The following is a 13,289-nucleotide window of genomic DNA, read 5'->3' as shown; positions in this document are numbered from 1 at the left end:
GACCCGGCACCTCCCCCGGGCACTTGGAGGGAGTCCCCGGGCACTGAGGGCCGTGCTGTGGCCTTGGCTACCTCCCCCGGCCCAGCCCGCGGCCGCCCTGGCCCTGTGCGCTGTTCCCCCGTGGAAGCAGGGGCCTCACTGCATTCTCCTCGGCTCGCACTGCGTCTGTGGCGACAGGTCGCCCACAGACTCCCCAGGGACAGTGCAGAGCCCCAGCCTCGCTGGGCCCATGAGTGGACGGGAACCACGAGGGGCAGGGAAGCAGAGGCAGAGCTGGCTGGCCTTGCCTGGCCCCGGGGGCCCCAGCATTTACCACCCTTGACCTAGACCCGTCCCGAGAGGATGGGACCTCAAACTCTCAGCGAAGCGCTGACTCCCCTGTGCTCAGGCCACTTCAGGCCCGGGGCAGCCGTGCAGCTGGTGGGGGCGTGCCAGCTGTGGATACGACGCGCAGCCCTGATGTGTCCTCTGAAGGAGAGTCACAGCAGCCCTGGGGAGGGCAGGCGTCCCTGTCCCACCCTCGCGGCCTCCAGGCTGGCTCTGCTGTGATCGGCCAGGATCTGACTGGCTGGGCTCCTCCGTGACCCTGGGCCCCGGGTCTCGGGCCTCTTCCCACCCCAGGCAGGCGAGTGCGGGATGGCCGGGGACTGCTCACGGCAGGAGTGGCTCCCCTGGCGGCTGGGACTCCGCTGAACCCGGTCTGCGGCCTCTGGGGCTGTGTCCCCTGCAGGTGCTGGACAGAAGCTGCCCTGAGAACCCTGATGTGGCACCAAAATGCAGCCGAGTCCTGGACACTGGGGCACAGGCTTGGGCACGAGCCGGAACAGCTGACCCTCCGCTCTGAGTCGGTGCCTCCGGCCAGCCCGGCCCTCCGTCCACGCTTAAGGCTGTGGGTGACGCACTGAGGGATTGGGGTACTTGTGGGAGGTTCAGGCTCAGGGGCACTGCCTGCCAGCCTCTCGGGGTCGCCCCGAGTGGCCCCGGACCCGTGCACCGTGGGAGACGGGCCTCAACCCTCCCGTCTCTGTGCAGCACGGGGGACCTCCCGTGACATGCAGGCCACTGCCCAGAGACCACGGGGGACTACCAGCCCTGGTTTTCTGGGGGGTGTCCAGCCAGGGGGAGGCCCCAGGAGCAGGGCCCGGCTGTGTTCATCCACTCAGAGGGCTGCCCGAGGGCGCTGCTGTGGGCAGGCTTGGGGGCTGGTCTTGGGGAAGGGGAGTAGGAGTGACTTGTGGCCTCGCCTTCCGACACCCGCGCTCATGGGCGGCGCAAGGAGACAGCCAGCTTTCTGCTACCTTTTTGTCACAACAAAAACACACTGAAAAGAAAAACAAGAACGACCCACACCCGCCTGCAGACCCGGAAGCAAATGCTTCCCCCGCCCCTGCGGCCCGGCACCTTCAGGAGAGAGCTGGTCGACTCCTGGGTCGGGCTGTGCCGATGACGCCACGCCTAGGGGAGGGCTCGGAGGAGGAAATGGCCACCCGCTCCAGCGCTCTTGACTGGAAATCCCGCGGGCGGAGAAGCCTGGCGGGCCACAGTCCACGCAGTCACAAAGAGTCGGATGCGAGTGAGCGACCGATACACGCTGGGGAGGGCTGTGGGCTGCGGGCTGGCCCTGGGCTGACTGACCGGCCTGGATGGGAGCTGGGCCGCCCTGGGCTACCCCGATGGCGGTCTTCCGCTCCCTGGGCCTGAGAGGGCATCTGCCCGGGCCCCTGTCTCACCTGCTGCTCCCCGCACCGTGATGGGCCCGCGGAGCCCCTCCTCTCCCCACAGGCCTTACCCACCCCTGTCCATCCGTGCCTGCCCGGCTCCCTTCCCGCCTGGGACACCTTCATGGGTCAGCTGTCCACTGCCTGCTTGGTGGGGCGGGGGTTATCTTCCTGGGGACCGTTGCTGGTCACCTGCACGCCTGCTTCTCCTTGAGGGGTCCCAGTGTCCACAAGCACCCAGACGGCTCACCCCCTCAGGGCTCTGCAGCCCCCGCTGGACGGACGGACAGAGCCTCACACCCCAGCCTCACCCCTGCACCCGCTCGCACGGGCCTCTTGAGGCTCCTTCCGGACATGACGGCCTCCCCGGCTTCTCCATGAGCCTCAGGTTCAATTGGCCTGGCACCCCCTTGCACACCCAGTCCTGCGTGTTCCCTCGTGCTCACGCCAGAGCTGGGTAGCCTAGGAGGAGAGGCTGCAGCCAGGCAGCTGGCTGGCTCCTGGGGGCTGTTGGCTGCCCCTCCGCCCACTGTGCCCCTCCCGGCTACCCGCAGAGCCTCTGAGGCCGACGGGTGGTCAGGGGGACAGTGCCGGGGCCGCGGGCACCAGGGGTGGTGGCAGATCCTGCCACAGCATGGGGGATGCATTCAGGAGACCAGGCTCAGCCTTGAGGGCAGGGCACCCCTGCACGTGTCTGCCATCCAGTCAGGTGGTGGCCGGTGATACGGGGTGTGGCGTGAATGGGCTGGAGCCGTGGGCATGTAGAGGAGGCAGGCCACGCCAGGTGAGGACGGGGACCAGAGCCCGGGTCTGATCCCGGCCATTCGGAGGCTGTCCAGGGTGACTGCTAGCAGTGTGCTTCGGGGGGCCTGGCTTCCCTTCTCTGCAAGCCCCTGGCCACCTGGGCTGTCCATCACCTGTGCTGAGCCCGTGTCGGGGCCGCCGTTCAGGAGCCTGTTCGGGGGGACGCGTGCCCCTTCCAGCGCGCGTGGGAATTCCTGAAATATGTGCTCCCTCGCTGAGTTTCACTGAGAGGCGGAAGCAACGCAAACACGCGGGCTGAACTGCCCTGCACCTCCCGCCCGCGGGGAGCTTATCAAACCCGCTGGGGCGCTGAGCATGCCTACTCCCCTGGCTCCCGTGCCTCTGTGCTGGGGTCTGTGGGTCGCTGGTCCCGGGGTCTGAGGCCTGTCGGGTGGGCACCCACTCCCCTCTCGTCTCTCCCTGCAGGGAGCTCACGTCCAGCTTCCCGGGACGTCTGCCCCATGGGCCCACAATCCCTCTTGTTGCCCAAGTGCCCGCTGTGTGAGCGCCTCTGGCCGCCGGCAGCCACCCTGGGTGGGGGAGCACGCTGAGGATGCCTGGTGGGGGTGTTGTCAGGGGCTGTCAGGGGACCAGCCTGCCTAAGCCGCTCGAGGGGACACAGGAGTGGTCAGGGGTCAGGCAGGCAGGGGCTGAGGCTTGGCCAGAGATGGAGGAGAAGGTTCCTGGGAGCGTGGACACAGGGATGACACCAGAGAGGCTCCTGGTCAGGTTTGTCTCCTGGAGGGCCAGCCCCGACAGCTCAGAGCCAGGGACCAGAGGCCTGGGGAGAGGTGGGCTGGGGTGGACAGTCTGCGGGGAGTGGGGGAGCAGATCCAGGACTCGCTGGGCAGAAGCGGGACTCCCCTGAGACCGGAGCGGGGCGGGGGGAGCCCTCTGCGGGAGGTTGGAGATGCACGTTGAGTTTGCTGGGTCCGAGGGGTCTGCCAGACCCTGGGGCACATGGGCCTGGCTGTGGGGTGCCAGGAGCAGGGCCACCAGCAAAGGGTGAGGATGGGCACGGGGAGGGTGAGGAGCGTGCACGGCCAGCCTCCGGCCCTTCAGAGCTGCTGACCAGGAGCAGTGCTCCAGGGACGGCAGGGGCTGGTGCCCCGGGCGGGGAGGGCCCCTGCCCCAGGGTCCTCAGGGCGCAGAGCCCAAGGCAGCCCGTTGGGCATGGCATGGGCCTTCCCTTTGGCTCAAAGCTCTTGGCACTTTGGGTAGACAGGCGTCGCCAGGTCTCTGGGGCGAATTCAGGAGAGTGGTGAGATTCGTGGGAGGGTGACGCTGGAGCAATGTGAGAATCCTTGAGTCACAGACAGTGGCTCCAGATGCAGGCAGGACCCCGTGCCGAGGGTCAGGTCAGGGCAGAAGGGCCCCAGTGCGTCTCCCTGCAGCTGAGCATCCTCCTGGCAGGCAGATGAGCAGGGCACCAGGAGGGCTGCTAACAGTGAGGGCTTGAGCCCCCGGAGCTGCCCTGGGCTAACTGGGCTAACCGCGGAGGGCAGGGCCAGCTGGGCTGAGGACGCGGATCTGCCTTCTGTTGACTATCACGAGCTGCCTTGTGAGGTGGTGGGCTCCTCATCCCGGGAGGTGTGGACGCGGAGACACCCCGCAGGGGCTGCAGCTTCTTAGGGGGGTTTCCAAGCCCCAGGAATGGAGTGCTTGATGCCGGTCCTGCCTGCAGCGTTGAAGTGTGCACAGCTCCCTGGGTGTCTCAGGCGGGGGCGGGGCAGGGCTCCCCTGGAGCGCAGCAAGGGCAGCGTCTCCAGATGCCTGGCCGGGGGAGGGCCCCGTGTTCACGGTTTGCAGACCTTGCGGTGGCTGAACACACGTGCACGGCCAGCCTGGCGGGGCCTGGGGTCGGCAGGGCATTTCCCGAGGCTGGCTGGGATTTGTGAAGTGGCAGGCGGGGCTGGACTGTGCTGGAGTGGGCGGCAGGGCGAGGCTTCCCAGGACGGCCAGGCTGGCCCAGGGAGGCACTCTCTGGAACCAGGCTGGGTCCAGCACCAGGCCCCGGGGGTGATGACTCCTCTCAGGCTGAAGGGCAGGCGGGTGGGAGGTGGGCCCCTCAGGGGTCTGAGGGCCTGGGGCTGGGCGCCGGGGCTGGACACATGCCCTGCAGGGGGAGGAGGCAGGGGGTTTGGGCTCCCTGCTTTATGCGGGCACAGGTGCCTGATGGGGGTGGTGTCTGGGTTGCCATGGAAACATAGCCTCGCAGCCTGGCCCTCAGAGAGAGGCTGCTGGGTGGTGGAAGCTGCAGTGGACAGCTCCCACTGAGGGGTCGGCGCGGCCTTCGGCCTGCTCACCTCTCATCCGAGCAGCGGGGATGGCCCGCGTCCCATCTGTGGCTGCTGTGACGGGCATAAGGGTGGAAAGGGGGTGCCCGGGACAGGACAGCACGGGGTGGGGGGACCGGGCCCAGAGGGGCAAAGTCCCAAGCCTGGACGCCCTTGGGCCTGAGCCGTGGAGCCGCGGTGGCGGGAGGGAAGCCAGGCCCCGCCCGCCCGCGACGTTCCTAATTGCTGATGCCTGACTCACCCTCACTTCAAAGCCGGGGCCCCATTCAGCTATTTAGCTGCTGCACCCCGCCCGCCCGCCCGCCAGTCGCTGGTGGGAGCCGGGCCGCTTGCAGCAGGCACCTCCTCCCAGCCCGTTCCCGCGGGCTGTGCCCGCAGCCATGGCCGTGCAGGTGCCCCTGTGGCACCACTACCTGCAAGCCCTGCGCTCGCGGGCGGCGTCCCGGGCACAGGAGCACCAGCGCGCAGAGGACGTGGTGCTCACCCTGCTGGAGCGGGCGCACGCCCTGGACCCCCGCTTCCTCGTGGACTATTCCCGGGACCTGGAGGCCTTCCAGTTTGCCCTGCGCTCCTCAGAGGGCCCGCTGGACGTGGAGGTGCCCCTGTGGGTGGACGCCGAGGCCCTGGTGATTGAGCAGATGGGGGCCGCCGAAGCGGGGGACGGCCTGGGGTGCTGCCGCCTGGGCCTCCCCAAGGAAGCGGCTGGCCTGGAGCGCTGGAAGGCGGACGACGTCTTCGAGGCCTCCCCGGAGGGCAGCGCCGGGTGCTGCGGCCACATCGTGCCCAGCAAGGTCCTGAGGGTCCTCAAGGACCTGCTGGTGGCGGCCGTCGTGTACTGCAAGCACCACGGCCTCATCACGCCAGGTGTGGGCGAGCGTGCTCCACATGCGTGTGCAAGGGTGTGTGTGTGTGTGTAATGTGGGACTGTGGGATCTGAGGGCATGTGTGCGCACATGTGTGGGTGTGTGTGTAAGTGAGGGATGGCAGGCCCGTGAATGCATGTGTAAGCACACGTGTGTAAGTGTGGGATGACGTGGTGTGGAGTGCATGTGTGTGTGTGTAAGCGTGGGATAGCAGGATTGTGAGTGCATGTGTGAACACACGTGTGTGAGTGCACACATGTGTGAACACACATGCAAGCGTGGGATAGCAGGATGGTGAGTGCATGTGTGAACACGTGTGTGTGTGCATGAAACTGTAGGATCATGAGTGCGTGTGTGTGTGTAAGCGTGGGATAGCAGGATTGTGGGTGCATGTGTGAACACATATGCAAGCGTGGGATAGCAGGATGGTGAGAACGTGTGTGAACACATGTGTGTGTGAGTGCACACATGTACGAACACGTATGCAAGCGTGGGGTAGCAGGATGGTGAGTGCATGTGTGTGTATAAGTGTGAAACTGTAGGATCATGAGTGCATTGTGTGTGTAAGTGTGAGATAGCAAGTTCATGAGTGCACGTGTGAGCGCAAATGTGGGTGTGTAAGTGCATGCATGTGTGATCGTGTGTGTGTGTGTGTGCAAGTGTGGGACTGTGGGATCATAAGTGCATGTGTGCACACGCATGAAGGGGTGTGTGTGCCGGTGCACACAGGCCTGTTTCTATGTACGCTGGTGTCCTGGCCCTGGGCAGGTTCTGTGGTGGGGAACTGTCCGGTGAGCAGGCTCTGGCCTCAGCGTCTCCCTGGTTGCCCTGGTGATGTGATCTGATGGGTGGGGGCCGTGGGCAGCACTCCTGACAGGCCCAGAAGTTGTGGGCCCCCTTCCAGCAGGCGCTGCCTGGACCTCACGGGCGCTGGAAGGACAGCCCAGCACGGCGGGGGCCCTGGGTGGTGAAGTGCCTCCTCCAGGGGGCAGGGCCGAGGGGCAAGGCCTGGGAACCAAGACAGGCTGCACGGCTGCCCCAGGAGGGGACAGGACGAGGCGCCTGTGGCTGTCGTCTGGAGTCCTCTTGGCCCCACATCAGCGAGTGGGATGGCAGCCACCCGAGGGGTGCTGACCTGTCCCGGGCAGCCCAGCGTACGGAGCTCAGGTCTGACTGCACGTCCAGGCTCAGGTCCTGCAGGTTCCGGGGGAGCCGGGCATCTGTCTGCAAGCCGACGTGAGGACTCTGAGCCCACAGGGGGAGGCTGTCCACCTGGCCCCCACAGGGCTGCTGCAGGCTGATGGCAGACGCGCCCCACTGGGTGGCCGCAGCCTGTCGAGGGCGCTCCTAAGCTCAGCCCCGCCCGCGTCTTGTCCGGTCCCCTCCGAGCTTCACAGTGACCGCCTCACCTGCAGGGCTCTCTCTGCCCAGTGGCCAGGCCCCTCCTTCCCACCCGCGCTTCCTGCTGCAGGAAATTCCAGGCGTTGCTTCTGACACTTGCCTTAAAAGGGAAGCGGCAGCCCAGGCTCAGGGGTTCAGGCCGCCCCCACCCTGGGAACCGGTGAGACCGGGCAGGCTGAGGCGGGGAGTGCCAGGGACTGTGGGTGTGGCTGGCTGCCTTCCAAGCCACCTTTCTGTGAACAAAGGCAGATAAGGAAGTGAAACTGCCCAGGTGTCTGCATGACAGGGGCCTCCAACCACGCTGAATGGGAGGGGCTGGGGGTCCCTGAGCCCTTTCCCCGCTCAGCTGGTGGGGAGACAGCCCTGCAGGGGACGGAGTGGCCCCAGTGGTAGGGCTGGGACCTGCTCTGGGCGGGGTCCCAGAGGTGGCCCAAGAGCTGCCCTGCCGGACATTGTGGGGGACGGGTCTTCGTACAGGGGTGGGGAGCACGTGGGCTCTTCCCGGAACCCCGGGGCCATGGGAGGCCCGGGGCGGGCAGTGCAGAGTGGGCTCACCAGCGGCGAGACCGTCCTCCAGGGCATGTGCTGGGGACTCCCTTTGGGACCTGATGACCCGCCCTCTGGGCCCCAGCTGGCCGGCCCCTGGCCTCTGGCCTGGCACCCTCTCTGGGCAGCACTGGGAGGGCAGGGAAGACCCCTCCTCACCCAGGCCGCACACAGAGACCCTCCTGCTGCCCTGAGAGTACCTGCTCTCTCCGGGGTGTGTATGTGTTTGGGGTAAGGTGCATGGAACGTCCCCTCCTGGTGGTCTGGGGCGCTTTCCAGGGCTAGACTGGGCCCCTTGGGGTCTGGGGAGGAGGCGGGGAGTGGGAAGCAGGTCAGCTAGAATGTGCAGCAGGAGGCAGGCTCTGGTGCCAGGCCGGCATGTCTGGTGGGGTCCAGGGCCTCCTCCTGGATGAGGCTGTGCCCAGCCAGCTCCTCACCACCCTGGCTGCAGGGCCACTGGGCGCTCACTCAGGCCTGGCCCTTCCTGGACGGGTGTCACGGGTGGAGCCTGGAGGGGGCTCTTGGGTCACGCAGGGGCGCAGGGGTGGGAACTGGGGAGCAGGCGGGCCTGATCAGGGGATATCCAGCTACAGCCAGGCCCCCTCGGGCTCTGGAGCTGGAATGCCACAGAAGCTGCCCCCACCCTCTGGAGGACCCGCAGGGGCTACAGGCTGCGGGGAGGGTGGGACCGACTTCCAGCAGCCCAGGGTGTCCCTAGCAGAGGGGCTGCTATGACCCGCCGGCCCGGGGTTAGGGGCCCACGGGTCCAGGAAAGGGGTGCTGAGGCAGCCAGGGACTGAGGGGGCACTGGGTGTCCCAGGGCGTGGGGCTCAGCCTTAAAATCAGCCTCTTCGAGCCAAGGGTTAGGAACCTCCAGACCCCAGGGACCTGGCGGCCTAAACAACAGAAGCACATTTCCTCGTGCTCTGGAGGCTGAGGTCCCAGGTCCCAGGTCACGGTGTCCGCGGCCTGGTCTCCCTGGGGGCGCCCCTGGACTAGAGATCCGCCCCCCGCCCCGGGTGCTCCTGTGGGCTTTTCCCTGAGCAGACCCCTGACGTCTGTTCCGTGAGCAGGTCTCACTGGGTCAGGGCTGCCCGAGGCACGGGGGTTGGGGTTCGGAGGCCGGCCTGAGAGAGGGGCTGGCTTAGCAGGTGGCCCATTGCAGGCTCCCTGAGCGCGGACAGCCTGAGGGAGGAGCAGCTCGGCCTGTCCCTGCGGGTGTCCAGCGGCTGGAGGACGCTCCACTTCAACATGGTGCCCGTGGTGCGGAAGAGGCTCAGGGTGCCTGCCCTGGAGGGGGCCCAGCTGGTGCCAGGGTTCCCTGAGGGCGCCCTGCGAGGGATCGTCCGCCAGGAGGTGGCCCTGGTGCCGGCCGGCGCTGAGCTCTGGAGGTAGGATGCACTCGGGTGTGCGGGGCCTCGGGGAGCCGGCGGGAGGGGCGGCCCATCACCCCTCTGCTCCCCACTGTGGGCAGGGATCCTGCAGAGTCCCCTGCCCACCTCTGCCCTGGGCTCCTGAACAGCGCTGCCGTTCCTAGGGCCTCAGGGATCCCACCAGACTGCTTGCCCCCCGCTGCCAGCTCCTGGCGCTGGGGACAGGGAGGTGCCTTCTGTCCCACTGGGGAGGGGGCGCTGTCAGGCACCTGAGGGGGGACTCGGAACTCTGGGGGGCTGTCCTGGGTGGCCTTCTCTGTCACCCCACCCAGCACCTTCCCTTCAGGTGGGACAGTGGCGAGGGTCGGGGGACTGATCTGGGGCCGCAGGGCAGCGGGGAGGCCCCTTGCGGGAGGGCGGTCAGTGTCCGAGGAGAGGCATTGGCCCTGGGCTCTGCCTTTCCCAGACGTGCATCCCCCACCGTGAGGGAGGGGACAGCTCCTACTTGGGCCGTCCAGCTGCAGGCCCTCCCACCCAGCCCTGGAGCTCCCACAGCCCCACCTTGGGTCCTGGGTCCCCCTCCAGGAGCCTGTGCTCAGGAAGGGTGGCCCGTCCTGCAGGGGAGGGGAGCCCCCCTCAGTGTCTGTGAGGGGAGGTGGGGGCATGGGGCTGTGGCTGAGCTCCCCTCAAACTCAGGGCTGGGGACTGTGTCCCATCCTGATCTGACCTGGCCTGGAGTGGAGACGTCACCCTGACTGGGCAGGGGGCTTCACCCGGCCCCTGCCCGCCCACACAGAGCCACTGCTTCACCCCTGGTGGGTCACGGTGGCATCTTCCTGTCCACACGAAGAGGGCCGGACGTGCCTGGGGGCACTCAGCCACCCCCCACATCCTGGGTCTGAGCTTCTATCTGGAAATGGGACGTTCCGCCCCCGAGGGCCCATCAGGGGTGGGTCCTGAAAAGCGCAGGGGCCTGCGAGCACCAGGCCAGCCCCTGTGTGGCCTGGCCATCCCGTGGGGCTCAGAAGGCCACCGAGGCGGGGACCGTCCTTTCTGAGCAGGTGCCTGGAGGCCTGGGCGGCTCCAGTGCTGACCGCCCACGTTGATGGGCTCCAGGGTCTCCACTGACTACCTGCTCACCAGGCTGCTGGGGGCGCTGGGCTGCCTCCGGGGCCACCGCCTAGACAGCCTGTCCATCCTCGACCGGGTCAACTGTGAGAGCTGGCGGGACGGTGGTCGGAGCCCAGGCCTGACCTTTGGCCACTTGAAGGTTTGTGGTCCCCGCGTGGCCTCTCCCGGGCCCGTGTGAAGGGGGAGCGGCTAGGCTGGGGTCCTTGGGGGGCGTGCGGCAGGGCGCCAAGTGGCAGGAAGGGCCCCTGGCTGGGGGCTCGGGTGCGGGAGGAGGAAGTGCTGGGGGGAGGGGGGCAGATAAGTCTATTCTGGTGGCTTTCAGATGGATTCAGGCATCCTGGACTCACAGATGAGGGCAGGGACGATGTCACCGGGCAGGGCATTTTGTGTAGGGCTGCAGGGCATCAGTAGGAGTTCGTGCAGGACGGGGCATGTGGGAAAGGCCCAGAGGATGGTGGGAGCCTCAGAAGCCCCTGAGCTTGATGCCAGGGAGAAAGAGGGGCGTCAGGGTGGGGGCCGCTGGGACGCCCAGGGAGGCACAGAGGCTGGGGCAGGCGTGGGCAGGTGGGGCCTCCTCGGGGTGGGCTGACCTGATGCCCCGCAGATGGTGCTCCTGTGGGCCGCCGCGCTCTTCCCCGCGCCCGAGGACTGGGCAGAACTTCAGGGCGCCGTGTACCGCCCCCTGGTGGTGCTGCTCTGCTGCCTGGCCACCAGGAACCTGCCGCACTTCCTGCACCCCGAGCGGAACCTGCTGCAGGACACGGGCCTGGACCTGGGCGCCCTCTACCAGCGCGTCGAGCGCTTCGCCAGCCAGCCCGAGGCCGCCCTGCGCATCCACGCCACCCACCTGGGCCGCAGCCCCCCGCCGCGCGTGGGCAGCGGGCTCCGGGCGCTCCTGCAGCTGCCCGCCGGCGAGCCTGCCTACTGGGCCACTGCCTACTTCGATGTCCTGCTGGACAAGGTGGGCGCAAAGGCTGGGGGGCCCGGCAGGTGTGGGGTCATGGTGGGTGGGGAGGGACCCCTGTTGTGTGGCCCCTGGTCAGGAGCCAAGGAAGGTGGGGCAGGCCAGTCCTTGCTGGGGCAGTGCGGCAGGAGCGTCAAGCCATGAAAGTCCCCAGCTGCCAGGGACCTCAAGGGCCAAGGGCCCATCTCGGAACCAGGCCATCTGAGCCTGCCCCCGGTGCCCCCTGAACTACCCCCAAACCCACACTGGGCAAATGCTAAGAGCCCCGCCTGCCCCCCGGGCTCCGTTCCTTGTGAGAAAGTGCGGCTACCCCAGGCCTGCTGGGGACAGCTTCCTGCTGCTTCCCTGGACTCGGGGGTCCCTCGGCCAGCCCACGTCCGGGTGTGTCCGCCGGCTGCCCCACCTTGAGCCCCCAGGCTCCACCGGCTCTGCTAGGTCTCCCCTCCCCCTCCACAGAGCCCCTCCAGCTCCTGTCCAGGTCTCACCCCACCTTGAGAGCCCACACGGGCTCCTTCCAGGGTGCGTGGGGTGGGGCGGCAGTGCACCCGGGGGGCTTCCCTGTGTCAGGCCCGTCCAGGGAAGGGCCCGGGAGAGAGGACCCCAGGTGTGTCCACCCTCAGGGAGGATTGCACAGGTGAAGACCCGGAGGGAGAGACCCAGGGAGCGCCCGACGGCCCCAACGGCCCGTGACCCCGCTGTCCCGCCCCGCCTGCAGTTTCAGGCCTTCAACATCCAGGACGAGCAGCGGGTCTCAGCCATGCAGAGCGTCTTCCTGAAGACCAAGACCCTGGGTGCCGAGGAGCGCTGAGCGGGGTGCCCGGCTCACTGCCCTCTGCCGGCGGCACCGCCCACAGAGGCTCCGGGAATGTTTGGAGGAGGGAACGGGCTTCGCCTGGAGTGGATTTGGGGGTGGAGGGCCTTGTCCCCAGGGCCCACCCGCGCCTGTCCAGGGGCAGCCCTGTGGGCATCTAAGTGTGCTGGACAGTGGGTCTCGGAGGCCCCGGGGTGAAGGTGCTGTGCGCTCCGTGTGCCGAGCCCAATGTGTGATGTCATCAAGGCCAAAAGCTGAGAGTCCTCGGGGGACCGGGAGCTCGTCTGCACCTGCTGCTCCAGGGGGCAGAGCCTCTGAATCTGCCTTGAATCTGCTAGAGCACTGCTTGTGTCTACGGGGGCTGGGACTGCCTGCTTTCTGGACACTCGAAGTGGACAAGCTTGTGTGCATACACCCTTCTCTGTCCCTGTGAACGACCCCTGCCCGCCCCCAGTCCTCACCTGCTCGTTCATGAGGGAGCCACCCGCAGCCCCCCGCCAGCGGCACTGTGGCAGAAGCACCCCTGCCAGGTGAGGGGGCTTCTCCCGGCAGATGGCGCCCCCGTCCCTGCTCATCTCAGCTCTCTGGTGTTTCCACCTCCCGTCAGCGCACTGCCGGCGGCCTGTAGCCCCTCCCCCTGCAGGGCTGCCCACCCTCTGGGTGCCCCGGCCAGCAGGCATTCTGCAGTCTTCACTCTGCCTCCCAGCGACGTGACTCCTAAGTTCTGAGCCACAGCCCATGCCCCAGGTTCTGAGAAGGTGGTTGCAAACCCCAGTGAGTCCATGTGGCAGCCACCTCCCTGGACCTCCTCCGGAAAGTGGTCACATGCATGCTGCGGAGGGGATACGTGGGCCTCTCTGAAGGCCGTGGGACCCGGGGCCTGAGCTGACGCTAATGGGAGGGGACACGGAATGCCCCCAGGCCCATCCCGCGCCCTGCCGCGAGGCAGGCAGCTGCAGAAGGTGTTAGCTTGGTCCAACCTGATTCGTGAGGGGTGCAGTGTCCTGGCCCACCCTGTGTCATTTCTCTGATGTTGGGGTGGACGCAGGGGGCTGTACTTAGCAGGGGTAAGAGCTACAGCTGCAGGAAAGACCAAGGGGAAGACATAACCACCGACTGCCACGGCCAAGAGTCCGGCAGAACGTCCCGAAGGCCAGTGTCAGGACTCAGCGCCACTGTCGGAGACCCAGGCTCACAGGATGACCTCAGCGCAGAGGTCAAAATGAGGCTCTGAGAATGGGGGCTCTGCACACCTGCGGGGCAGGGGCTGTTTGGGAAACCTCTGCACCTTCCTCTCACTTTTGCTGCGAACCTAAAACTGCTCTAGAAAGGGGTCTAAAGACAAATTAGAAAATAAAAATCTCCGTTGGATCATGGTGAA

At 67.2% G+C, this 13,289-nt stretch overlaps 1 protein-coding gene across 1 annotated transcript; it reads left to right on the top strand.

The window, feature by feature from the left end:
• Positions 1–5,120: 5,120 nt before the first annotated feature.
• On the top strand, positions 5,121–13,289 carry MAB21L4 (mab-21 like 4). The gene is made up of 5 exons (XM_027538154.1): positions 5,121–5,683; positions 8,795–9,020; positions 10,119–10,272; positions 10,738–11,094; positions 11,813–13,289. The coding sequence occupies exons 1-5, from the start codon at positions 5,200–5,202 to the stop codon at positions 11,903–11,905; spliced, it is 1,314 nt and encodes a 437-aa protein (XP_027393955.1). The 5' UTR covers positions 5,121–5,199; the 3' UTR covers positions 11,906–13,289.

The sequence above is a fragment of the Bos indicus x Bos taurus genome, chromosome 3, assembly GCF_003369695.1.
Source record: "Bos indicus x Bos taurus breed Angus x Brahman F1 hybrid chromosome 3, Bos_hybrid_MaternalHap_v2.0, whole genome shotgun sequence".
Lineage (NCBI taxonomy): Eukaryota > Metazoa > Chordata > Mammalia > Artiodactyla > Bovidae > Bos > Bos indicus x Bos taurus.
This window is presented reverse-complemented; position numbering and strand designations above follow the sequence as displayed.

Excerpts from the sequence above, each read along its gene's own strand:
- MAB21L4 (XM_027538154.1), top strand. The coding sequence starts at position 5,200 with ATGGCCGTGCAGGTGCCCCTGTGGCACCACTACCTGCAAGCCCTGCGC. Across the intron at positions 10,273-10,737 it reads TGACCTTTGGCCACTTGAAG|ATGGTGCTCCTGTGGGCCGC; the intron begins GTTTGTGGTCCC and ends GATGCCCCGCAG. Across the intron at positions 11,095-11,812 it reads TCGATGTCCTGCTGGACAAG|TTTCAGGCCTTCAACATCCA; the intron begins GTGGGCGCAAAG and ends CCCCGCCTGCAG.